Below are 26456 nucleotides of genomic sequence, written 5' to 3'. Positions count from 1 at the left end.
GACCTGAGTTCAGTCTGTGGGGCCCACATAAAGGGATCCCACAAAGTTCTCTTCTGATCTCTACATGTGTGCTGTGGCACATATGCCCTCCCCACAATAATAAAGAAATTAACTGAGCAAGCACTTTAAAATGTAGCACTAGCCAGATGTACTAAAAATGTTTAAATAATCGAGAAGCCTGGGAGAACTCTGAGAGATTGGATCTTTGATCTGTTTATTCTAAGTACGTATCTGTGAGGCAGGGGGCCTGAAAATGGGAGTAGGTCCATTATTAAAATGTCCCCCAAACAATCATGCAATGGAATACTGTACAGCCATTCAAAACAAAGCAGTTCTGTGTGCCCTGATATGAGGAAGAAGAAATGAACATACTGAGCAAAAAGGCAGCTACAGAACAGTGCATATTTAGGTTATCATTTTTTTAAGATTTTTTTTTTAAAGATTTATTTATTATGTATACAGTGTTCTGTCTGCACATATCTCTGCAGGCCAGAAGAGGGCACCAGATCTCATTACAAATGGTTGTGAGCCACCATGTGGTTGCTGGGAATTGAACTCAGGACCTCTGGAAGACCCGTTAGTGCTCTTAACCTCTGAGCCATCTCTCCAGCCCGGTTATCATTTTTTTGAGGGCGATGCCCAAGTGTTTGATAACGGCAGTTTTGCTGGAAGGCGAGCTTACTGGCTGGAGACTAGAGCCAAAGTGTTTTCTTTTCACTGTACATCCTTTTTGGGAGGTGTCTTTTGAAGGCTTGAGTTTTATTTTTTGTATCATGTGCATACTTTATTTATTTACTTATTTACTTACTTACTTACTTACTTACTTACTTACTTACTTACTTACTTACTTATTTATTTATTTATTTATTTATTTATTTATTTATTTATTTATTTATTTATTTATTTATTTATTTATTTCCGGAGACAGAGTTTCTCTGTGTAGTTTAGGTGCCTGTCCTGGAACTCAACTCTGTAGACCAGGCTGGCCTCGAACTCACAGAGATCCGCCTGGCTCTGCCTCCTGAGTGCTGGGATTAAAGGTGTGCGCCACTGCTGCCTGGCATTATTATTATTATTATTATTATTATTATTATTATTATTATTATTTTAAAAACAGTCTCATGTAGCCCAGGCTGTTCTTGAACTTGCTATAAAGTTAAACTCCTGGTCCTCCTGCCTTTACCCTCCAATACACATTTGTTATTAAAATATCAATGCAACTTCAAAACTGAATCACAGAAGCAGGTAGCGTTTCCTATCCTTTGTACAGTACTCTAGTGAGTGTCTGGACTGGTCTCTGCACATCTCAATTAAAGGCGGCTTTAGAACCCCAGGACCAGAAGAACACGCTTCCTTCATGTCTCCCCCTCCAACTTTACCCTAAATACCACAACTGACCGATTTTAATAAACGATTCACTTACGGATACAGCTGACGCTTTCCGGCTGGGGTCGGGGAGTGATCTGAGTCTCATAGGTGATTTTACTGTTGTCAAAGAGAAAAACAAGGTCCATGTCCGACGTGAGACCCTCATTTGGCTGCAAAGGGACAAGAACAGAATGAGACCTGTGGATTGCACTTCCTTCCCAGCTACACCTTGTCAGAGCGCTGCCAACCGCTCACCGAGGACGGCACCTCAGCCTACGAAGAACACGCCACAGCCTGCTTTCTCATCTTTTTATCTGAGCCTGCCCCTAACTTACATCATGTTCTACTTAGGCTGACTGATTCTCCTGTGTGGCAGTTCCCTGCACACATCACACTTCCCTGTGAAGCCTGGTTCTCAGACGTTAATGTGACCTCCACCCGTCAATCCATTAGCACTTCGGGGCAGGCTCCGTGTCGCACATGGATGGGGTGAGCACAGGTGCGCAGCACAGCTGTGTGGTCACAAATAGCTCTGGTTGACCAGAAGGACAGAGCACGATGTTGGCAACCAAGGTGACAAACTGACTATGGAATGACGCATCTTTCAGCAAGCCACACGGGATTTCTGAACCATCGAGCAAGCTGTAGAGTGTCACTAACTGCTTGTCATGCTGACGGTCTCCTAGGCGACCAAGTCAGAGGGAGACAGGGCAGGGTGCAGGAAGGCAGGGACTCACCTTGCTGTCTGAGATGCACTGAGTAGCAGGCTTGTCAGGGAGCAGCACCAGCCCCGCCTCCTGCAGCAGCTCCTGGTCTTCCTCCAGGATTCCCGTGTCTTCCCGGATTCTGGTTTTTAAACTCTGCAGACTCTCGTCCTCAGTCACAGGGTATGTGTGCACGGTGCCTGTGACCATGTTCAAGATATGAACCAGCTGCAACACAACCGGACGTTACTGGAGAAAAAGTCCTCCTGACACTTATCTGCCTTCCGTGTTTGTACGTGGACCGGGGGAGGGGAGGGCATGTGCATGCCGCCGTGCATGTGTGGAGATCAGAGGACAATCTGAAGGAGCTGGTTCTCTCCTTCACTAGGCAGGCTGTAGGGGTTGTCAGGCTTGGCCGCAAGTGTCTTTACCTGACAACCGAGCCATCTCACCAACCCAGAAAGCGAATTTCTTTACAGACAGGTCCATGTATTGGCCCAGATTCTCTGCTATCCCCAATACTTGCAGGTTAAGGGCTAGCTTGAGTCCCATTTTCCTCGCCAGCGAGCTGGCAGCAATGTCCGTCAGCTCAGGCTTCCCGTCCTCTTATCTTAGCCCAGAGACTCAGAGGAACCTGAATTTCCTCACAAGCCAAGTGTCCCATGACCTGCTAAGTCCCACTGGGGACCACAGCGGCTGCCTTGGAGCTGCCTCGACCCTGTTCTTACCTTCAATTTCAAGATGTCATCGAGGGCTTGGAAACAGCCGTTGGGGCCGTACTGGGGGTCCGTGCCCCTTTGCCGAGGGTGCCACATGAGCATGAGCTGCAGCCACTTCTCCAGACGTTCAGCCAGGACACTGAGGGGAGCAGAGGTACAGAGGCCTGAGCCAGGCCGCCTGGAGGTGCAGATTCCAAAGCACACCCTTGGCGGACAGCTCAGATGGAGTGAGGGGTTTGCTTTGCAAACACAAGGACCTAAGTTCGAGCCCAGATCCCATATATTAAAAAAAAGCTAATATCAGACAAGTGGATCCTTGGAGAATCAGCCAGCTTAGCCGATTTGTTGAATCCCAGACCAGTGATCAACTCTGTCTCAAAAAAAAAAAAAAAAGAAGGTGGACAGGCCCTGAGGGCTGAAACCCAAGGCTGCCTTCTGGCCTGCAGACACACACGCACACAAACACATACACAGACATGAAACACATACGCTCATTTTTAAACGCAGCACAGCCTTGAGTGTGTCTCAGCATTACACACACACGGTGGCAACCAAATGATTATCAAAAATGAAGCCAAGTGACCCAACAGAAAATGCATAAACATTTCCAAACAACGTAACAATTTAGGAGCTTCTCTCCTTCTGACAGGGTCACCCCCTAGGACTTGGGGTGACCTCGAAGCTTTGATAACGCATTCTAGAGCTGGGGTGTAGCTCAGCGGTAGCATGCATGCCTGGCTCTGTGGTTTCGTGATCAGCACAGTTTCTGGGTCTATACACATGTGTAAACATACACCCACAGAGAAAATATGGAAAAACAAATTTAGCCAAGTTTTAAAACTCTTTGTGTAAAAATAGATGAAGCACACATATTTTGTTAATCTTATAAAAATTTAATATCTGTATATACTTAATATTTTTCTTCAATAAAATTTAATATTTGTCTTTCATAAATGGTATAACTATATACACCAAAGAATTTAAAAATGAATAAATCTCTTTACGACTTATCAACAGATGTTTTATTTGTATACTTTAATCTTTATATATACTTTACATGCTTTTATATGTTTATATACTCTGTATTTACATACCTGGAGTAATGTGAACATTTCTTGGGCACAAAGGGATCCCAAATTATAGGTTGTGTTTTTGTTTTTGAGACAGGGTCTCACTATGTAGTCCTGGATGCTGGTTGTCCTGGAACTCACTCTGCAGACCAGGCTGGCCTCGAACTCAGAGATCCACCTGCCTCTGCCTCCCTAGTGCTGGGGTTAGAGGTGTGTGCCACCATCTCCAAGTAGAAGTTTTAAGTAGCCCTGGTCTGGACCCTGAGCTGCTGATTTGAGAGAATCTCAAGTTCCTCCTGCTGCCCCACACCGCCCCCTTAGGGCCAATCCCATGTGCCTCTGCTCAGCCTAACCTTCCCCGCTGAACTTCCTCTGTCTTCATCTGTCCATGTCTTCTCGAACCCTCCCCACCCCTCCCCCAACTACAGCACACCCAATGTCACTCCACACCACTGTAATCCAGATGGCTCCTTCTCCTGTCCCCGAATATTCGCAGTAGTCTTCAACCTGGAGCTTCCTTTTGTATTATGACCCAATTCTGATTCACTAAATAACTGCTTATATTCTAGCTCGAAGACTAGATCGCAAAGCCATTCAAACCTCAAAGATTGATTTGTTCGGGCCAGACAAGGAACACAAAGAGGAATAAGGTACAATCCCTATCCTCAAATGACTTCCCGTGGAGTAAGAGACCAACCCTAAGCTGAAGTGAACACACTTCAAAGTAGAGACATATCAGTCAGCTTCTGCTGCCAACGTCAAACCCAGAGTCACCTGGAAAAAGGGAGCCTCAAATGAACTGCTTTGAAAAGGCTGGCTGGTGGCCATGTCTAGGAGGCATTTTCTTTCTTTTTTTTTTTTAAGATTTATTTTATTTATTTATTATGTATACAATGTTCTGTCTGCATGTCACGTCAGAAGAGGGCACCAGATCTCATTATAGATGGTTGTGAGCCATCATGTGGTTGCTGAGAATTGAACTCAGGACCTCTGGAAAAGCAGTCAATGCTCTTAACCTCTGAGCCATCTCTCCAGCCCAGCATTTTCTTACTTGTCAGTTGACATGGGGAGGCCCTAGTCCACTGTGGGCGGCGCCATCCCTAGGCAGGTGGGCCTGGGCTACATAAGAAAGCAGGCTGAGCTGGGTGGTAGCAGCGCTCACCTTTAATCCCAGCACTCAGGAGGCAGAGGCGGGCAGGTTTCTGAGTTCAAGGCCAGCCTGGTCTACAGAGCAAGTTCTGGACATCCAGGGCTACACAGAAAAACTGTCTTGGGGGAAGAAAGGGGAGAGAAAAAAAGAAAAAGAAAGGAAGCAAGTAGGCTGAGCAGGCCAGAGGGAACGAGCAGCATCCTCCATGGTCCTGTTTCCATTTCTACTTCAGGTTCCTGCTTTGAGTTCTTGTCTTAGCCTCCCTCAAAACCAGTAAGGTACACAAATAAATTGTTACGTGAATTTAGCAGAGAGATGGTTTGGGAGCTGGGAATGTAACTCACGAGTAGAGTGCCTGCTTAGCATGAACAAAGACAGGGATTTCATCTCCACCACAGCAAAAAACAGCCAACCAATTCATAAAACAAGATTTCTAGGGAGACCCCATCCTATGTCTAATGTTGAGACTGAGACGGACTGGTCAAGTTCTCAAGCACAGGATGGCATTCTGCTAACCATTCAAACGTTACCAGAGGGTCTAGAGATAGCTCAGTGGTTAAGAGCACTGGCTGCTCTTGCAGAGGACCTAGGTTTGGTTCCCAGCACCCACATGGTGGCTCACAACCGTCTGCAACTCCAGTCTCAGGGGATCTGATCCCTCTTCTGGCTTCAACAGGTACCAGTCACTCAAACATATAAAATTAAAACAAACAAACAAACAAATGTATCCAATGTCACCTTACCCCTGTATTTCTAAAGAAGACAAATGTATTCAAGAGGAATATGCCGGGCGGCCTTACCTGTTAAGATTGTTGGGGAAGGGCAAAGAGCTGGAGAACTTCACTGTCCCGTTCAGATCTTCACTGACAACAATGTCCACTTCGCTCTTCTGCCGGACTTTGGAGTGCCTGTAAAGGCCATGTGGAGAGGTCCCTTATGTCACCCAGGCAAATACCCGGTTTACACTTGTAACTTCACCACTGTGTAAGCTTTGAACTAATGGGCGAGGCTGACAGGTTTATGAGTGGTCTGTAGCGTGCTCAGGGGTTAGCTCAGTGGCATTGAGTCCTCAGCAAGAGTGCGGCTCTGGTTCCGTCCCCAGCATTTAAACAAAGGGTGGTCAGTGCTGCGGAAAGAGAGGCTGAAAGACAACCCCCAGCAAGGTCGCTCATGACCTCATGACCTCAGGAAGCACGGCTGACCCCAGTCTCATCCTTGATTACGTCTCTGGTTTCCTCTACTCTTCATTTATCAAATAGAAGCCCTCATTTTTTAAAAAGATTTAATTTTCAATTACACATATATGTATGTGTGGATATGTGACGCCTGTGAGCTGCCTGATGTGGATGCTGGGGATCAAACCCAGGACCTTTGGAAGAGCAGCTAGTGCTCTTAACCACTGAGCCACCTCTCCAGGCCAGCTCTCATGTTTTGATAGAGGATAAAATTGGGGTTCTGAACCATGGTCACTGTGTGCACATCCAATTTATTTGAAATGTAAAGTATGCACACAAGTACTTTGCCTCATTTTAAAATTACATTTATTTATTTATTCATGTGTGTGCTCGAGTGTGCGCATGCATGCATGCTCATGTACATGCATGCACATACTTGCCATGGCATGCATGGGGCATCAGAGGACAATGTAAGGGAACTGGTTCTCTCTTTCCACCACTAGGGCCCCAGAGACAGACCTCAGGTTGTCAAGCTTGATGACATACGCCTTTTCCACTTAGCTACCTAGTAAAGCAAGGGAAGCCCATACTTTATAATTATGTGGCTAAGCATTTTTTCTAGAATAAATGAGCTTTCATATTTCCCAATGTAGGGAACTTTCAAAGGTATTTGAGGTAGTGCTGGAAGGGGAAAAATTAAATCCAAGTGGCTTCCAACCTTCTTGGTAAAAAGGCCAACTTAAATTTGAATAATGCTTTATAAACAACCAAGTACTTTGCCAGGTCCCTTTGGTTTCAGCGGTAACCCCATGTGGTAACATTATTTTTAGTCTGCCACTTAGTGGTAAGGAAATGAGTAGGTGTTGTTCAATATTAGACAACCAGAAAGGGCCAGAACAAAGGACTCAAAATCTGGTATAATTTCTAGTGTATGAAAGTCCAAATACATCTCTCCCCTAAATAGGGGGACTCAAACTGAAAAGAAAATGCCTCAGCCTTAAACAGTTATCATTGGCAACCAGCAAGCTGGCCCGTCTAGGGCAGAGAGGAAGTATGAAAAGGTGGTATGTGCTTGGCAAAGGGCGCTGGCATCATACAGCTCTAGTAGAAACAGACGGGTGGAGTCAGGGTCTCCTAACGAAAACGGGATGTGCTCCTAAGAAAACAGTCTTTCTTCTTCTTCTTCTTCTTCTTCTTCTTCTTCTTCTTCTTCTTCTTCTTCTTCTTCTTCTTCTTCTTCTTCTTCTTCTTCTTCTTCTTCTTCTTCTTCTTCTTTTTTTTTTTTTAGATTTATTTATTATGTATATAGTTTTCTGCCTGCATGTGTCCCTGCTGGCCAGAAGAGGGCGCCAGATCTCATTACAGGTTGTAGTGAGCCGCCATGAGGTTGCTGGGAATTAAACTCTGGACCTTTGGAAGAGTAGTGGGTGCTCTTAACCACTGAGCATCTCCTAGGAAACCAGAAGCAGCTGTGTCAAGCAAAGCACGGACTGTTGGCCAGAAGAGGGCACCAGATGTCATTACAGGTGGTAGTGAGCCACCATGAGGTTGCTGGGAATTGAACTCTGGACCTTTGGAAGAGTAGTGGGTGCTCTTAACCACTGAGCATCTCCTAGGAAACCAGAAGCAGCTGTGTCAAGGAAAGCACGGACTGCTCAGGCTGCATCTTGTTATTTGAGAGGAAGTGATGCTAACAGCAGAGGCAATGAGGTCCTCTGGAAAACCAGCCCACAGAAACTGGGTTTCAGTGAAGGTGACTTTGAAGCAGCCAACAGTAAGGGTGGTTCTAGGGAAAAGATTTTGCAGACAACAGATACACTGCGAAGATGCTGAGCCACGAAGGGCGTTTTCAAACAGTATTTTTCTTTCAGTTCCTTTTTTTTTTTTTTTTTTTTTTTTTGGTTTTTCGAGACAGGGTTTCTCTGTGTAGCTTTGCACCTTTCCTAGAACTCACTTGGTAGCCCAGGCTGGCCTCGAACTCACAGAGATCCGCCTGGCTCTGCCTCCTGAGTGCTGGGATTAAAGGTGTGCACCACCACCACCCAGCTTCTTTCAGTTCTATTGGGTCTCACTTATCTTGTTATAAGCAGAGAAAAGGCCAACATTTGTGACGCTTTCCTCCATTTGAGGTGTGGAACCCACCAACTTTGAAGAGTTAACCTTTGAATTGAAAAGAAAACAGCCAATCCCTTGGCCAACTAAAACCAACAGAGTACAAATAAGTTGAAGCTATTTTACTACTTTATGGTTACATTATAATGTATGACTATGAACTAAGTACCTAATTCTCCCATATCCCAGGACCCATGGGCTGAAAGACCAAAGCCTGGTTTGTAAGTAGTTATCATAGAACAGTGGCTTTCCAGAGTGTTCTCTGCCTCTGCCATGCCAGCATGTGGCTCTAATTGTGGAATTGATGTCTGCTGCCACCACCCCAACCTTCCTTCTAGAACTGATTCCAAAGGCCATGGTTCCTTTTTTATCGGAAACTATTTTCATGGAGATGTGGCTCAGTTGGTCGAATGTTTGCCTCAGCATGCAAGAAAGTCTTGGGTTCCATCCTCAGCACTGGATAAAACGGTGTGGGAGCACATGCCTGCACTTCCAGCGTTTGGGAGCTGGAGGCAGGAGGACCCGAGGTTAAGGTCATCTTCTGCTACATAGTTTTTCTTGGTGTAAATACTTGTACTTTGAAAAGTTGGTGTTTTTTACTAATCTTACAATGTACTTAGGAAAATGAAGACCCCGGCATTAAGAATGGCACAGGGAAAAGGTCAGATTGGTGTACTCCTGCAGAAGTATGTTTTTGTACAGCCTTTTCTGGCAGGTGGCACAAGACACCTCAAAGCCTTTAAAATGTGTGTGCTCTTTAAATCTGTTCATTCTGTTTATAGGAATGTATAAATAACCAGATGAATAGCTGTGAGCAACAGCTTACCTACAAGGATGTTATTTGTGGTATTATTTTAAGAAGCACCAATCATAAACCACTCAACTTTCCAAAAGCAAGCTGCATTTCAGTGAGTGAGTGGAACACCAAAGAGACCTTCCAAAGCCCAGGAAGACAGAGCATGCTCAGTCTGAGCATGAAAGCAGGCTATATCAAAGGGCGAAGAAGGAGCTAGTCTTTAAGAAGATAGACGGAAGTGGTTAATGATTGTTTCCAGATAATCTGATTATAGCTGATTCTTTTCTAAAGTTAAAAAAAAAAAATGTTTCTAATTTTAGTGTATGTGCTACCAAAGTCAGGACTTTCCATTATTTCTGTATTTTTCAAATGCACAAAATACTACAAAATTAATCTGTGGGGCAAACGGTACAGCACTTTTAGGCCCCAGACAGGGATTTTGTGTGTGTGTGTGTGTGTGTGTGTGTGTGTGTGTGTGTGTGTGTGTGTGTATGTGTGTGTATGTGTGTGTGTGTCTGTGTATGTCAAATAAATTGCTCTGAAGAAAGTTTTGGTGTCAAATGCTTTCAAGGCACACACACAGCAGTGCTCGATTATGACACCACTGGAGTATAAAGAGAGGCCGACATAAAACAAACAACCAGGACGACCTGGGGGGAGGGCATAGGCATCCCTGAAGAACACAACACTAGTGGTCATCACATCTTTGGGGAGGGAGACCAGGGGTATGGAAACTTTCACGAGACAATCTTTTACACTATTATTCTTTTATACTTCGACGTTTAAAACACATAAACTTATTACTACTACAAAACTACTTTAAGTAAAAACTTTCTACATAGAGACTTACTGTTGACAAATTTTACTACAAGGGTAAATATTCCTTCATTACCTGCTGTGTGTACACCTGTTCCCTTTACTAATCATTTGCTAACAGTCCTGCCATGGTCTGGAGTGGACCCCCTTGTTGACACTGACCCTATTAGGACCAGGGCTCTATTTACAGACGTTGTTAGCAACCGTTCCTCTGTCCAAGGCTGAGAAGCTTGAACAGCCACTGCTGGGTCCTAAGGGAGAACAGACCACAGACCATGTGGGCCTAACCTGGGGACCAGAAAGGGACCGGGTGACAAGACGTGGAGCCAGGGGCTCGCTCTCCCCTCGAGATCGCCCTCGCCCCAGTACCCGGTCAACTCACCACTGCACGGGCTGCCAGTTCGGAAGAAAGGGCCGGAAGCCGGTAATGCACTCAAAGGCCAGGGTGCCGAAGCTCCAGTAGTCCACAGTCACAGTGTACTTCTGCTGCTCCAGCAGCTCTGGAGCCTGAAAGACACAGCGGGGCTGCCTACGCTGCCCTCTTTCTGGCTGGAAGAGCTACCAGGAGGAGAACCAGCTCCCTGCCTTCACCACCAGGGCAGAGTATGTCCACTCAAGAGCGAGATAAACCTGAACAGGGTCAGCTGTGGGTACGTAAGGGCTTTTGTACTTCATATCCTTTTGTTTGGGTTTTTCAAGACAGGGTTTCTCTGTGTAGTCCTGGCTGTCCTGGAAGTTGCTCTGTAGACCAGGCTGGCCTTGAACTCAGAGATCGGCCTGCCTCTGCCTCCCAAGTGCTGGGATTAAAGGTATGCACCACCACCACCCGACTCTACTTCAAATCTTAATGAGACTGTGTTAATGAGAAGTGTGGACAGGACAGCTGAGGAGTCAGGATCCTGAGGAATCACTTCAAGGTAGACCAGAGTAAATCTACTGTGCATTTCACAGTCATTTAATCTTTCCGTATTTAAAAATGAGATTGTAGTATTTATTGAAGATTACATGCAGGACCCAGACCATAGGAGACGGAGAGCCAAGCTATGTCCAACAAACAAAAAGACATCAGCTTGTACACACCCAATGCACAGTGCATATATATTAAACCAGGTAACTCTGAATCAAGTAACATAGAGCCATACAACGAAATGGGATATTTACAATCGAGCAGGAGAAAGCCAAGATGCATGACTGCTGTCCAGGTTAAGAGAGCTACAGTGACCCAGGAGGGTGAGAAAGTCGAGGCAGGACAGGAACTGGGCTCACAAGGCTTGCAGGAAACACACAGCAGAACCATCCCAGGAAGGAATACCACCAAGCAAAGGCTCAAAGACAGGACCAGTCATGATCTACGTGGACATGCAAGAGTCATAGATGGGTCAGGGAGTCAAACCCAGGAGGAACTGGGCTAAAATTGCATGATTAGCTCAGTCTCCAGGTGTGGCTATGGGTGGGCCTTTAATTCACGCAGGTGAAAAACTGTTAGCGTCTTGAGTGGGAGCCCTGAGTGAATGAAGACCCGAGTGAACGTGTGCTGTTGACATGGCCGCCACCATGTCAAAAGGCGTAGCCTCAGACTCATGGGAAAACCGCAAAGCCTTCCCGACTAGGGTGAGGCTCAGAGAGATGGCAAAGATTTTCTAGAGGGCCCAGGTATAAATGTTGTTAAATGTGTGTGCCAAAAAATGTCCACCATAGCTTTTCCCGTGCCCCAAATATTATGGCTTGAAGGTTGCTCCAACCCACACCGAGCTCCTTGGCCCACCTCCATGTTCAACTGTAACCTCGCCTCTCTGTTAACACAGTGAGCTTCTGAGGTGCGGTTGTTTCTCCATCAGAGAGCTCAGTCCACCCAGTCCCAGCATTCCTGCCGTCAGTCATTGCTTCATTCCCTCGCTATCTCTCGTCAGGTCCAGTTCCTGGAGCCATACGAGGATTTGCCAATCGTGGTCAGAGCACGGGTTCACCTCACCTCATTGTTGCTGAGCTAGTGAGGACTCCAGAGGGTACTTAGCAGGATGTATATAATTACAGTATCCCATGGATGCACTGCCTGAATCACATCCCACAGTCCCGCTGGGAAAGCCGCATTCCATACAGCAGAAGAGAAACAGAGGGATCCCATTCTAACTGGTAGTCTACATAGGAAACATTAATGAATTCAGAAAAACAAGACATAATTTCTTTCTTAAGAAATGGGATGCTTAAGCTTTTTTAAGCCCTGAGACCTTCAACCTTTTTTGTTCATTGAACTCAGATTCCATTATTCAACCCCAATCTGACGGCCATTATCACCAATAAGTCAGCTATTACTAAGTCTTCCTTAGTGTCTGTTACCTACCCCCACCCACGCTTTATTGAAGACAGGCGCTCACTATGTAGTCCAGGCTGGCCCCAAACTCATGCTGTCTTGTCTCCACTATCCAAGCACTTAGGTTACAGGCAAGTGCTGAGATGACAGCTGTGCAAAACTGTGTCCCAGCCGAGCAAGCTTGCCTTGAATTTAATCATTCTGCACCTCCTACCCTCCTTGCCCAGCTGTGAACGTGTCTATTCCAACGGCTGCCTTACCACCCGCCACTCACTCGCTGCAATTCACTCTCCACATCATTCCATGGCAGCTTCTTCAGTGTGGAGCCCCCCAATGCTGTTCCACAGGTTTTTACCATATGGTTTAAAACCCTTCAGGCCAGCAGAAAGGGATAAGAACTTGTCCCTTCTTCCTCCCCAGTTTCAACTTCAGACCCTCTCCGCATCCTCTAAGCCTGAGCCGCACTAGTGTGTCTTCCAGTGCGCTCTGCTTTTGCCAGGGTCCCCTCTCCCCATCCTTCCACGGCCTTCTCCTCACACAGCCTTCGACGCTGTGCTTTTATCAGTGGCACTCGTGGCAATGGTGGTTTCTGGGTTATCTGTATATCACGGTGACTAATGCCTGCGTTCTTCTCGAATGCTAAGCTCTCAATGAGTAGTGAAATGCTTATCTCTTTTCTCATTGTACTGCCAGCTCTGTGCACACTGTCTGGCACACAATGTTCCAGAAGAATGAGTTGATCAAATCATACTGCAGCATTCAGACCACACAACACACAGAGAAGAAGTCACAGCCCCACCTCTTCCTCACTGGTTCCTGTGACCCTTCAAGAACACAGCCTCTACAGATAATCGGAACTCCGTGGCACAGAAAGGTTCCGGAATTTGGGTAAAGGCACACAGGCCAGCCCTTCTCACATCAGAGCAGAGGGCACAAAAACACTCACGTGAGTGAATTATCAACTGTGAACTCACACAATAATTCTGAACATCCACGGAGCCAGCAGGCCTGAGATGCAGGCAGGCAGGACAAACAGACCCACAGACAGGAGCATCAGAGAGACTGAGAAGCAAACACTTGGGCCCATTGCTTACCAGGTATTGCAGGGTCCCCACAAAGGAGGTGCACAGGCTGCCCTGATCCAGTTCCTTGGCATATCCTAGATCAATAATCTTGTGTATTAACTGGAAAAAAAAAGGGGGGGTGGGGGGGAGGAGAAGAAATCTGAAGGCTGTAAGAAGGCAGTCACCTTCCACAGCGTGAGTTGGTTTGCCATTACAACAAAGTCATTCTGAATTCCCAAAGAATGTTGGTTCCTAATACCTTAATGTTGGTTCCTAATACCTTAAGGCCACCATATTCACAGGAGAATGCCCTCAGCAGGGTACACTTGGGGCACTATAAGAATGTTGGGCAAACGTTTCCTTGCTTTGCCATCTATCAGTTAAGAGCCTACATATCGGACCTCAGGGTCCCCGAGCCTGGATCTGTAATGTGAGAGGCCAGGCCAGGCCCTGCTCAGGAAATATCCGGAATTACTGGAAGAATGAGTGTTCGATGAGCCTGCCACAGTCATGGGCTGGGCTAGGAACTGTGAGGGAAGCTGTATTGGGAGGGATGGGTGACCCCTCGTTGAACAAAGTTGGGAAAGACTACGGTATCTAAGCCCGTGGGGAGGTTACCACTGAGAAGGGCCATGAACAGCTCGTGTGTAATGGCAGAGCCGGAGCAGGCCCGCGATGGGCAGGTGCCAGCTCTGCCTGCCTCTTCTCAACCACATCCACAACCAGCTTCGGCTCATTGTAACAAACAAACGAAAAAGAAAAAGTCTATCTCCAAGAGGTGTCGGGTTGAGGCTGGAATAATAAACATTTTTCCTTATCGGGTTCCTGCAACTTGGGCGATTAACAATGTAATACATTCAGAGCTGGAGAGAAAAAAAATAAATAAAAAGAACGTGATACATCCGAGCTTGCCTCAATCCGCCAGCAAGAACAGTTTGCACCGCTGATTCAAAAACAGAAAGGCATCAAAACATAAGAAATTCTCAAGAGAACCGGAGTGCGGCTCGAGGAAATACAGAAATGAGCAGCTTAAGAAACCCTCCCCTGCCAGAGCCGACCCCAGCAGCCCTAGGGACCCCCCAAGTCCCAGGAAGGCCACTCACTCGCTGCTCGCCCTGCTGAAGAACGATGTTCTCTGGCTTCAGATCCCGATGGATGATTCTGTTGTCGTGAAGGTATCGAAGAGCCGAGGCTGAGGGAGTGCAATGGAGAATGATATTTTTATTATGTCTAGCACATGCTTTTTTCCCTCAGAACTGACCAGCCTGTAAAAGACGATATAGTGTTGTCTTGACACGTTTTCTGGCTTCTGGTGTATCAACTCTCAGGGGACAGAAGCAGCCTGGGAGTGGACACTGCTCAGGCCAGGTGAAGGGGATCAGGCCAAGAGAGCAGAATTTAACTGGGAGATTTTGGATCATCCACTGATGGTGCAGCTCAGTGAGGACAGTGCTCGCCCAGCATTGGTCAAGTGCTGAAGTACTGCATAAAAAGACAAGCCATGGTGGGGTATGGGAGCACTTGAGGTGGGGGCAAGTTTAAGATCCTCCTCTGGGAAGGCCAAGGCCGGTCTACAGGAGGCCCTGGTTAACAAAGGGCAAGGAAGACAAAACATTTCGAAAATTCCTGGTCAAAGGCATCCTAAACAAAGCTCAAGCAAAGGGACTAGGGCGTCTGCAGTATGAGTCCCACAGCAAACACAGCTAACACACAAACAGCCTTTAAAAATCATCAAGAAGCAAAGAGCCAGGTGAAGCAGCACAGGCCTGTGATCCCACTACTCGGGAGCCCGAGACAGGGGGATGGCAAGTTCACAGGTAGCCTGGGCAACTCGGTGAGACTGTCTCAAAATCAAAAGTAAGAAAAAGGGCTTGGGATGTAGCTTAGTGGTAGAGCACTTGCCTAACAAGAATGGAAGCCTAGGTTCAATACCCAGTAATGGGGAAACAAAACAAAACAAAACAAAAAAAACAAAGGCAAAGAAAACAGTGATTTATAAAAGAAATATAAATGGCAAACAAGTTACTGAAGAACTGCTCATACTTGTATCAAAAACTGCAGAGCAAGCAGTAACAAGAGAACTCCACTACACTGCTGGGAGGAATACAAATGTGTAGTTTTGAAAAGTAATATGCCAAATATATATGTGTGTGTGTGTGTGTGTGTGTGTGTGTGTGTGTGTGTGTATACATATAAAGTAATATGCCAAATAAATGTGTGTGTGTATACATATAAAGTAATATGCCAAATATATATGTGTGTGTGTGTGTGTGTGTGTGTGTGTGTGTGTGTGTGTACACATAAAGTAATATGTCAAATAAATATATATATCTGACTTGACCTACAGTTTCCACTCTGAAAAACTAGCTTATAAAATTGAAAACATCACTGCTTAGCAGGTGCAGGGCTGAGTTCAATCCTTCCTCACATCATCAAAAGAAGGGGAGCCAGGACTGTGGCTCAGTAGCAGAGAGGGAGGAGAGGGAAAGAGAAAATCTGGATGTGGCGGTGCCTGTAATTCCGGGGCTCAGGAACTGCAGGGTGATGAGTTCAAGGCGAGCACGGGGTTCTGTGTGAAGAACCTGCCTCAAAAGATCTTTCTCCCAAAACAGCATCATGACACACACATGTGGGTACTGCATAATGTGGAGCAACAGTTAGAAATAGGCTGAAATTTAGTTAATAATCCAGGACTGCCTGGATTATTACGATAGAGCCACATTATGCTAGGCAATTCTTTGAGCCTGTGTGTACTGTATGTGTTGACATATGTGACGTCATGTGCATGTGACGGCCAAAGACTCAGGTGTCTTCCTCCATCATTTCCTATCTCTTGTGTGTGTGTGTGTGTGTGCGTGTGTGGGGTGTGTGTGTGTGTGTGTGTGTGTGTGTGTGTGTGTGTGTGTGTGTGGTGTGTGTGTGTGTGTGTGTGGTGTGTGTGTGTGTGTGTGTGTGTTCAAACAGAGTTTCGGAACCTGGAGCTCAGCACTCATCTCCCTCAGTTTACCAGCAGTTCCTGGGACCCTTCTACCTTCGCCTCCCTGGGGATGGGATCACGGGTGCATGCTTCCACTCTTTTCACTCTGGGTGCTGTAACTGCTTGCACAGTGTGCTGGCAAGTTTTACATCAACTTGAAACAAGCTGGACTTGTGTAAGAGGGCACTTCAATTGACAAAATGTCCCCAGCAGATTGGCCTGTGGGCAAGCTTCTAAGGTATTTTCTTGATTGATGACTGATTTGGAAGGGCCCAGCTCACTGTGGGTGGTGCCATCCCTGGGCTGGTGGCCCTGCGTGCTTTAAGGAAGCAGGCTGAGCAAGCCATGAGAAGCAAGCCAGGAAGCAGCATGTCCTCTTTCTGTTTCAGTTCCTGCCTCCAGGTTCCTGTCTCGACTCCCTGGATGATAGACCGTGACGTGGAAATGTAAGATGAAGTAAACTTTCCTCCCCATTGCTTTCGGTCATGGTGTTTTACTGAAGTGATAGAAACCTACCTGGGATACATAGCCAGCACCTCACCAACTCAGCCATCTCTCCAGTTACTAGGACAGGCAGCTTCATTAAAACCATTTAGGTGTACGGCTTTTGATTTAAAAGGATGCTGATGATGTACTGCCAAGGGGATAGTATCAGACCCCACAAGTGTTTTTTTTTTTTTTTTTTTTTTTTTTAAATAATAGTTGGCATATGCCTACAATCTTAGCACGAAGATTACCATGTGGCAGAGGTCACCCTAACCTAAATATCAAGTTCAAAGCCAACTTGGTCTACATAGAGACACCGTCTAAAAAAGGGCAGGGGATAAAATCAATAACACTGAGAGGTTTAATATCAAGCCCTTTCGGTGACACATCACAAATGTACAAGCATGTCCACATACTAATCTATACCTATGCATAAACATACGACACACAGAAACCACCCCTATCAGGATGGACTGAGTCATTTGGAATCTCCGGCAAACTGAAGAGGTGGTCATCTCTGCAGGCAGGGGGAGTGGGGGGAGATGGGTACCCACCAGCAGAGAGCAGAAGACAAGTCTTCCACAGAAATCAAGAGAGCAGGCTGACTCTGGGAAGACTTTCAGATGGTGTTCCCTAAAACCATATCTGGCAGTCAAATATCGAAGAGAGTTCACACTCAGAATCACTAAGCCACATCAGCCACACTGTAAAACCAGAGTGAAGAGAGTTCACACTCAGAACCACTAAGCCACATCACCCACACTGCAAAACCACTGAGTGAAGAGAGTTCACACTCAGAACCACTAAGCCACATCTGCCACACTGCAAAACCAGAGTGAAGAGAGTTCACACTCAGAACCACTAAGCCACATCAGCCACACTGCAAAACCACTGAGTGAAGAGAGTTCAGACTCAGAACATTAAGCCATACTGTACTGATTATATTTCTCCATTCAAACCTGGCCCTATCATTTCCTGCTTGCTTCTTGTTTTCTGTCATAATGGTCAACAGTAGACTGCTATGTCCAATTGCTATCCAAACAAAGCCAAAGATTTGCTGCTGACCATGGACCCAAAGAATTCTACTCAACTGTTGACTTATAAAACCTAATGCTTCTCAACAGTACTTTGATTTTTACTAGTAAAATTGGTCATGGTGTTTTCTTGTTTGTTTTTTCAAGACAGGGTTTCTCCATATAGCCTTGGGTATCCTGGAACTTGCTCTATAGACCAGGATGGCCTCGAACTCACAAAGATCCGCCTGCCTCTGCCTCCTGAGTGCTGGGATTAAAGGCGTGTGCCACCGTGCCCAGCTGGTCATGGTGGTTTTTTTTTTTTTTTAATTATTTTTATTTTATGTGCATTGGTGTTTTGCCTGCCTATGTATCTGTGTGAGGGTGTCAGGTCCCCTGGAACTGGAATTACAGACAGTTATGAGCTGCCATGTGGGGGTGCTGGGAATTGAACCCGGGTCCTCTGGAAGAACAGTCGGTGCTCTTAACGGCTGAGCCATCTCTCCAGCCCCTGGTCATGGTGTTTTATTGAAGTGATAGAAATCTACCTAGAACACATAGGCAATACTTGAACTGAGCCATCTCTCCAGTTACTAAAACAGGCAACTTTACAACAATTTAGGTCTATAGATTTTAACTTAAAAAGGTGTTGATGTACTGCCGAATGGATTGTATTGGACCCCATGACCATTTTTTTTTTTTTAAAGTAAAGATTGGGCACAGTGGCGCAGGCCTACAATCTTAGCGTGAAGATATAAAAAGTCGAACCATGACACTCATACAGCGCAGCAGAGAGGAGGGGTACTGCTACTGAACCTGAACCATGGGCAGAGAGGAGCCAGGCCAGGCCACAACCTGAAACACTGTCCAAAGGGCGGCCATTTTCGCGGCGCTCAGCTGCTGCAGAGGATGTGTGACGGCATGTGCCGTGTGCAAGCTGAGTCCCACTGGATCTGAGCAAGAACAAACACAGCCTAGAACAAGGGCCCTGCAGTTGGAGGTGTAGCATCTGAGGCCCGTAACGTGGGCGAGCTGGCAGGAGTCCCAAGAACCCCGTCCAGGAGGAGGAGCGCATGGACGGCGGAGAGCACGCCGCGCCACCTTAGGCTGCCCTGACCCAGGCTGCACCAGGCCTGTGCAGGGGAGGGACGGCGGGCGGTAGTCAGACCTCGCGATGTATTAATGGCTACTGACTTTGACGAAGCAATGCTGCTCACAAATGTAGATCCTCGTTTTAGTGTAGTTGTGTATTCTCAAGTATTTTCCCTGACTTAACCATGTCTAGAACTAAGAAATCAGACAGGTAGAATCGTAGGTGCTTTTGTGGACTAAGTGAACCCCAGGTGGCTAAACGTTCTGACGGGCAAGGGCTTCGTTTGAAAAACAGGTCCTCGATGGGCTGTAGGCCGTCTGGAAAATAGCCCTAAGGAACAGTGTCAGGAAGCCGATTAAGATGATCTCACTGGGAGAACCTAAACTGGTTTAAACTGGATGAAACATTCAATGATGAAACTCAAAAATAATGCTGTGTTTAAACCCTTGGATGGAACGATAGAAAATACCCCTAAAAACTGAAAACCCCAATACACAAAAACATAACTAACCCCTCATGTTCCAATTAGGGAAACAAGCTGTAACAAACACTCCTTTTTAGACTACACTGTAGGGCTTAGCACGCGTAAGTTCCTGGGTTTCATCCCCAGCACTGAAACAAACAATTCTCTGGACTACACCTTGGCCTGTTATCATGTGGATTCTGCAGAGAGATTCAGGTGCAGTATAGACAAACAGTTCTCTGGACTACACCTTGGCCTGTTATCGTGTGGATTCTGCAGAGAGATCCAGGTGCAGTATAGACAAACAGTTCTCTGGGCTACACCTTGGCCTGTTATCGTGTGGATTCTGCAGAGAGATCCAGGTGCAGTATAGACAAACAGTTCCCCGGACTACACCTTGGCCTGTTATCGTGTGGATTCTGCAGAGAGATCCAGGTGCAGTATCCATAGCAAAGAGCATCGTTGTGCTCCTTGTCAGGGTGGTACCCACATCTACACCCAGGATCTCCCTGGGCTTACAGGAAGAATACGACCTGAATTCCAAAGCACATTGTTTAGATGATAAACTACAAGTTGGGGGCAGACAAGATCAGCCAGGCTTTCAGGCAGGTTAAAGTGTTTTGGAAGGGGTGTGCCCGTGAAATCCCGATTTTTCCTACAAGTCTTAAGAGCCTGGTAAGCTCTTTTCAGGATGCTTGTGTGAGATAAGTTCCCCTGGGAAGAAATGGGAAGACAAAGGGACCAGAAGATTCTGGGGTGGAGTGAGGGGATGGGTAGAAATCAGAAGAAAAAGAAAAGTCAGAAAGCAACAGGTAGGAGGCAGGGGTGTATCTTAGTGGTAGACTATTTGGGGCCGGGAGGGGCGGAAGGAAGAGAAGAGAGGGAGGGATGGGGGGAGGTCAACCAGTGGGTGGTCCAAGTTGCCACTGGGTAATAAAAGAGGATGTCTGTGTTCTTCATTAAAACGCTGAGCCTACCGTGAGCTGCCCAGTTTGTTGTGGGACCTGCCAGGCAAAACAGACTTAGTCTGGTGCAAACAGCAGGGCAGAAAAATGGCAAGACCAAGTGTTAAGATCAAAGCGTAGCGTCATTTTCTCATTTGCTCAGTGACCACGAAGAGCAGCAAACTTCTGTGAAGGAAATCCAGAGTGACGAGCGAAGCCTAAGGCTAAGAGATGGGAAGGCTGAGGGTCCCTGGTGAGGCACAGGGCAGCCGGGAAATGGAGAAGCCGGCCACAGGAGTCCTGTGCACAGCAGGCTAGCCACTGACTTTGGAAAGAAGGTGGGTGGAGAGGTCTGGAGCAGACAATGGTAAAAGTCTCCTTTCGGCCAGGCATGGTAATGCACATCTGTATAACTCCAGCACTCAGGAACTGAGGTGAGAGAACAGCTCTGAGTGTGAGGCCAGACTAGGCTCCACGGTGAGTTCAGGGCAAGCCTGCGATACATAGGAGGTTTGTCTCGAAAATGTAAGAGAAGGCACCGTTCTGAAAAACAGACTAGCAAAAGCCAATGAGGAGGCCGGTATGAGGTCATGACAACGATTTCCGGCGATAACATATTAGTGGAGGCTGTAGGGACAGACGGGAGAACAGGACATAATACGACAGACACACTGGATTTGGTGACCTTGTATTCTCATCCTTTTGTTTGCCTGCTTTGAGGCATGGCCTCTGGTCTCCAGCCCAGGCTGGCATCAAACTATGTAGTTAAAGATGATTTTAAATTCCAGATCCTGCTGCTCCTACTCCCCACCCTCACCCCAGAACTGGGACATGTGCCACTCTGTCTAGTTCATGAGTCACTGGGCATCATGCATGCTAGGCAAGCGTTCTATTGACTGAGCTACAGCCCCAGCTCAGTTTGGAGAGTGATTGTGTCCTTTAGTGTCCTTTCAGCCAGGCAGAGGGAGAAAGGTATGAAGCAGCAACAGGGGATGATTTTCAAAGGTGAGAATTAAAGATTTATTTTGTGTGTATGAGTGTTTGTCTGCATGCATGTGTACTATGTGCATGTCTGGTGCCCATGGAGGCCAGAAGAGGTTTTTAGATCCCTTGGATTGTGAGCCACCATATGGGGTCTGGGAACCAGTTCTGGATCCCTCATAAGAGTAGCAAGTCCTCTTAACTGCTGACCCAAAAGATGAGATTGAAACTTGACACTCATGTCTGGGTAGGCGGAAAGACAGGTCCGGTGAAAAAGATACCACAAAGGGATCATGTGAAAAGAAGTCTAGGGTTCAATTTGGAAGTGGCTTTGGGAGAGAGATTCTGCAGACACAGATATCAGAGCACAGACTCGGTGTGTGTGTGTGTGTGTGTGTGGAGGTACGGTTGATAGAGAGATGCCACAAGATGCCAGGCAGGCAAAACCAGCAATAAGTAAAGCAGGGCAGAGCCGGTCCAGGAAAAGGAAGGTGAATGGGACGGGGCAAGAATAAAGAAAAGCAAGGAGAAGGCAGCGTGGAAGCTGAGGTGAGGTCTGGACATGTGCAATATGCCTACAGTTCTAATATTCAGGAATTCAGGGAAGGGGTCCATGAGTTAGTTCAGTGACAGCCTAGGGTCACTGACCAAGACTCTGTGGTAGGACAGAGAGGGCTGCCACCTGCCGCTCAGTCCTGACTGCTTGGGAATCTGCTGCTTCACTGGCAGGAAGAAAAAACACTCTGAGGTTTTCTAAAGGACAATGATCATTCAGTGTAACTGTGACTCCCGTGGGCTATTCCGGGGTCATGTTGTGGGGAAGTCCAAACTGTTACCATTGCCTCCATGTCTATCCCAGCATCTCTTGCCAGTATAAGGCAATGACCAGACAGGCTTGCTCTAGGAAGCAGGGTTCATCTGTGTCTGCCAGGCATCTACCTGTTTTCACATGTATACTCTACTTACAAGTTGCTGGAGTTGTACTTGGCACCTTAAAATCACTGGAAGAATCTTGTCTGTGTGTCTGTTACCTTGATGATGTTCTATGTGGGCGTCCTAAGAAATTAGGGCCCAGATATTAGGCGCAAATACATTTAACCCAAATGAGAAGGCAATGAATCTGGACCCTGTCACCAGGAGTGTGGCTTGGCTAATCAACTGGAATCAACCAGGCAGGGAACAGCTGTGGTGACTCCAGCAAAGAGAATGTGGGGTTGCACTTGGAACGACATATGCTCAGGAGCGGTTTCCGAATACAAAACGGTTGTTAGCTGAGCCACTCGAAGTCAAGCTTTTAAACTGACTTAGAAGTGAGACTAAATCTAATGGTCTCATATACAAATCAGAAATGGCAGGGGTATGCAAGTAAAATGTAAATCTATCAGCAACTTCAACCAGAGTCAAAGGATAGGAATGCATCCCAGCAATGCATGTGTCTGGGGAAGACCAGGCATTTCCAGGAAAGGCATCTCATGAGCCTCCCACCTATTGGGTTTGCTAGCTCCAACCTCATTAGAAATCCACAGTAGGGACTGAGGGTTTTCAGGATCCAGCTGGGGGGGGGGGGACGGGGGTGGGGGACCACAGTGACTTACTGTGTATCATTCTAGGAAGAGCACTATGCCAAGAGCTTATGTATAGCATCTCATTTTACGTTCAACGATGCTAAGGAGGTGAGCAAGGCTCTCACTTACAGGTAATGAAACAACATTCTGAAAAATGAAGTACCATGCTTCAGGGCACATGGCTAGGAAGTGGAAGAGCTGGTTTATAAGCTGGGTATTAATACAGAGATGTCCAGATTTTTTTTTTTAATTTTAATTCCTTTCGGAGCATTTGATCTATTATAAATATTTACAGACAAGGCGGTATATACCAGCTACTACTTTTCTAGATGCTAAAGACAGAGCAGTGACCAAAGGTCCTGATTTTAAGAAGTCCGGCCAAAGAAGTGGGTGGAGCTCAGTGGTACAGAGCTTGCCCAGCACGTGCGAGGCCACGGTTCCACCCGCACCAAGGAGGCCCTTGAATAGATAATACTGAAGGCACCACTCCCAAGGAAGTAAAATGTCATGTGAAGCAGTAATCCAGTTAGTGTAACACAAACCAATTATTTAAAGAGCTTTCCGTTTTTGTTCCTTTGAGACAGCGTTTCCACTGTAGCCCAGGCCATCCTCAAATTCACAGGGATATTCTTGCCTCTATCTTCCAAAAACTAAGACTACAGGTGGGAGCCACCTGTCCCCATTTAGAGACTTTTCACTGCTGTATGAGAGCTGCAGAAATAATCTAATGAATAGAATAAAAAATACTTGGGAGAATAACATCAAAGGAAAGCGACCTGAAGCTGTAACCAAAAGGAAGCCATGGAGAACAAAAGAAAATCACCCCCCCCCCCCACCTTCTAGTCCTGCCTTCAACCCAAGCCAACAGGAGCAAATCAGGAATTTGGCTGATGGACTTAAGAGATAAAATCAGGTAAACATCTAAGCAAAACACAGGTGGGTGAGACATGGTGTCACAAAAACAAACGGAGTTCTAGACCTCTGGATTAGATCCCGCAGGTGTACAGACAGGGCCCTTCCTGCAGACACATGTGCACCAACACACGGGGAAACCAGAGGCCAAGGGGTGCCTGCCCCCTGACCCAGCAGGTCAGACTGCAGTGATGTCACCTAGTCCTCCACAGGACTCCATCCTAAAGGAAACCGTGGGATGCACAGGAAGGTGGAAACTCTCCGTCACACTGCTTGGATCTCACCCTTAAAAACATGGTGGGCTGGAGAGATGGCTCAGAGGTTAAGAGCACTGGCTGCTCTTCCAGAGGTCCTGAGTTCAATTCCCAGCGCCCACAAGGTGGCTCACAACTATCTGTAATGAGATCTGGTGCCCTCTTCTGGTGTGCAGGGATACATGCAGGCAGAACACTGTATATTATAATAAAAAAATCTTTAAAAAAAAAATGGAAGATCGACCCCATTTCACAACACCCCTTCCCTCCCCTCTACCTGAAGAAGCAGAGTAAGAGCCTTAGACTCAAGCTGGCAAAGTTTCTGAAAGATGAGAGAATACAGCTGCACAAATGGGGTAAAAGCTAACGACCAGATAACCTAAGGAAAGGACCCATGACATCATTACATCACTGCACACTTTCTGTACGCCAACTGGAAAAACTAAATTTGAGTAAACAAATCATATACGTATAGATTGAAAGGATGAAATGGGGATGAAGATGGGGTCACTCCCCAAAATGGGGACATACGTTCAAGGATTAAACTCTAGATAACTCTAGAACCCAAACTATCAGTTTGCACCAACCTTGGACGATGACATCATCATCATCATCATCTTTAAAGCCCTAAGCAAGCTCTGTGGCACTTCTAATATCTGCTTCTCCTGGGGACAGGCAGAGCTGACCATCAGAGCCCCACTTCAGTTCCCTAGTGGGGCCCCAGGATCTAGGGGACACCACACATCTCTACAGGCCCACGTGACTCTCCTCCCTGGGGCCAGCCTTCTCAGGGTGCTGCAAGCATTTGAATATGGACACCCACAGTACCAGTGTGCTGAAGAGCGGGTTTTTCTATGCCTGTGGCTGGCAAGTGACTGCCGCTGTGAGAGAAGGAAACTTCACTACCAATGGATGAACTATTCAGATGACAACCTATTTCACTGGCCGTTCCAGGAAAGCAGGGAGTGGATCTCTTTGGTGGGAAGGGAAATCTCTTACTGTGCACACACAGTCATTTGCACCATGACTTAGGAAGGAAGGAACTCTATTTGAGCCCTGGCTGAACTCCTTACGCCAGTAGGTCCTTTCCACATCTCACCACACCCGCGGCAGAGACAATTCCCCAAATGCCTGACTGGACACACATCTACCCTGCAGGGCCTGGCCTCGTTTCTAGGGCGGGGACTTACCAATGTCGCTCAGGAGGGTTAGGATGGCTCCTTCCCGCAGGCCACAGCAGTTTTCGAACTGGTTCAAGTACTACAGAGAACATGAAAAGCGGGGGGTCAGATGTGGGTGGTCACGGACCCCTGAGAAGCCCACCAGCGTCTTCTGTCACTCAGACAGCTGAGTGCTGGCCCTATACCAGGGATCCAGGGGAGCTGGTTGGGAGGAGCTGGGGCACTAGGACTTGCTCCAGGGTCAAAGCGAGGCAGCCGTCTGCAGGTATCCATGTATTCACCTCCCTGGCCCTGGCAGGAAGCATTTGAGTCAGCTTCACTGCGGCTGCAAGTCTGAAGAAAGTGGCCAGGGTCTAACGTCAGTAGTAACTGAGTTTGCTCTGGAGACTCCTGCAGAAAGGGCAGGCAGAGAAGACTCACCAAAAGCCACCCTCCAGCCATTCTAAGAGAGTCTTCTTGGATAATTTAATGTGGAGAATGTGCACTTGCTGAGTGCCTGGCATTGTGCCTAGTTCTGCAGGGATGAATTCAGCGGACTGTATCTGCTCTACCCAGCATCACTGTCCAGAGTCCCACAGCGCCCTCTACCTGCTCCACCCAGCATCACTGTCCAGAATCCCACCACAGCGCCCTCTACCTGCTCCATCCAGCATCACTGTCCTGAGTCCCACAGCGCCCTCTACCTGCTCCACCCAGCATCACTGTCCAGAGTCCCACCACAGCGCCCTCTACCTGCTCCAGCCAGCATCACTGTTCAGAGTCCCACAGCGCCCTCTACCTGCTCCACCCAGCATCACTGTCCTGAGTCCCACAGCGCCCTCTACCTGCTCTACCCAGCATCACTGTCCAGAGTCCCACCACAGCGCCCTCTACCTGCTCCAGCCAGCATCACTGTTCAGAGTCCCACAGCGCCCTCTACCTGCTCCACCCAGCATCACTGTCCGAGTCCCACAGCGCCCTCTACCTGCTCCACCCAGCATCACTGTCCAGAGTCCCACAGCGCCCTCTACCGGCTCCATCCAGCATCACTGCCCTGGGTCCCACTGTCCTCTACCTGCTCCACCCAGCATCACGGCCCTGATGCTGAAATCTCCACCTCAGAGGTGAAGAAACAGACTGGGGAGTCTAATATCAGGCGGCACACACAGTTGAGAGGCAGGGCTGTAAAGCGAAGCTAAACTTCCTGAAGCTGAGCTTTGAATCCTTTGGTTTCTGGCTCTCCGGTTTATCGAGGGGCTCCACATGCTGCTGCGAGTCAGCTTGTGGTCATTAACATTCAAATTCATGACCATGCCAAAGTCT

General features: G+C 47.1%; 1 protein-coding gene across 1 annotated transcript in view; it reads right to left on the bottom strand.

Annotated features, from left to right (window-relative positions):
- Ikbkb (inhibitor of nuclear factor kappa B kinase subunit beta) overlaps positions 1 to 26456 on the bottom strand; it is a 53656-nt gene that overhangs the window by 15041 nt on the left and 12159 nt on the right. The window contains exons 5-12 of the mRNA XM_006982992.4: positions 25164 to 25233; positions 14389 to 14477; positions 13316 to 13405; positions 10293 to 10417; positions 5812 to 5919; positions 2801 to 2930; positions 2106 to 2300; positions 1424 to 1538 (exon numbers count right to left, since the gene is read on the bottom strand). Of these exons, the coding sequence (XP_006983054.1) occupies positions 1424 to 1538; positions 2106 to 2300; positions 2801 to 2930; positions 5812 to 5919; positions 10293 to 10417; positions 13316 to 13405; positions 14389 to 14477; positions 25164 to 25233 (922 nt within the window). The remainder of the gene's footprint in view (positions 1 to 1423; positions 1539 to 2105; positions 2301 to 2800; positions 2931 to 5811; positions 5920 to 10292; positions 10418 to 13315; positions 13406 to 14388; positions 14478 to 25163; positions 25234 to 26456) is intronic.

Source organism: Peromyscus maniculatus, chromosome 17 (assembly GCF_049852395.1).
Source record: "Peromyscus maniculatus bairdii isolate BWxNUB_F1_BW_parent chromosome 17, HU_Pman_BW_mat_3.1, whole genome shotgun sequence".
NCBI lineage: Eukaryota > Metazoa > Chordata > Mammalia > Rodentia > Cricetidae > Peromyscus > Peromyscus maniculatus.
This window is presented reverse-complemented; position numbering and strand designations above follow the sequence as displayed.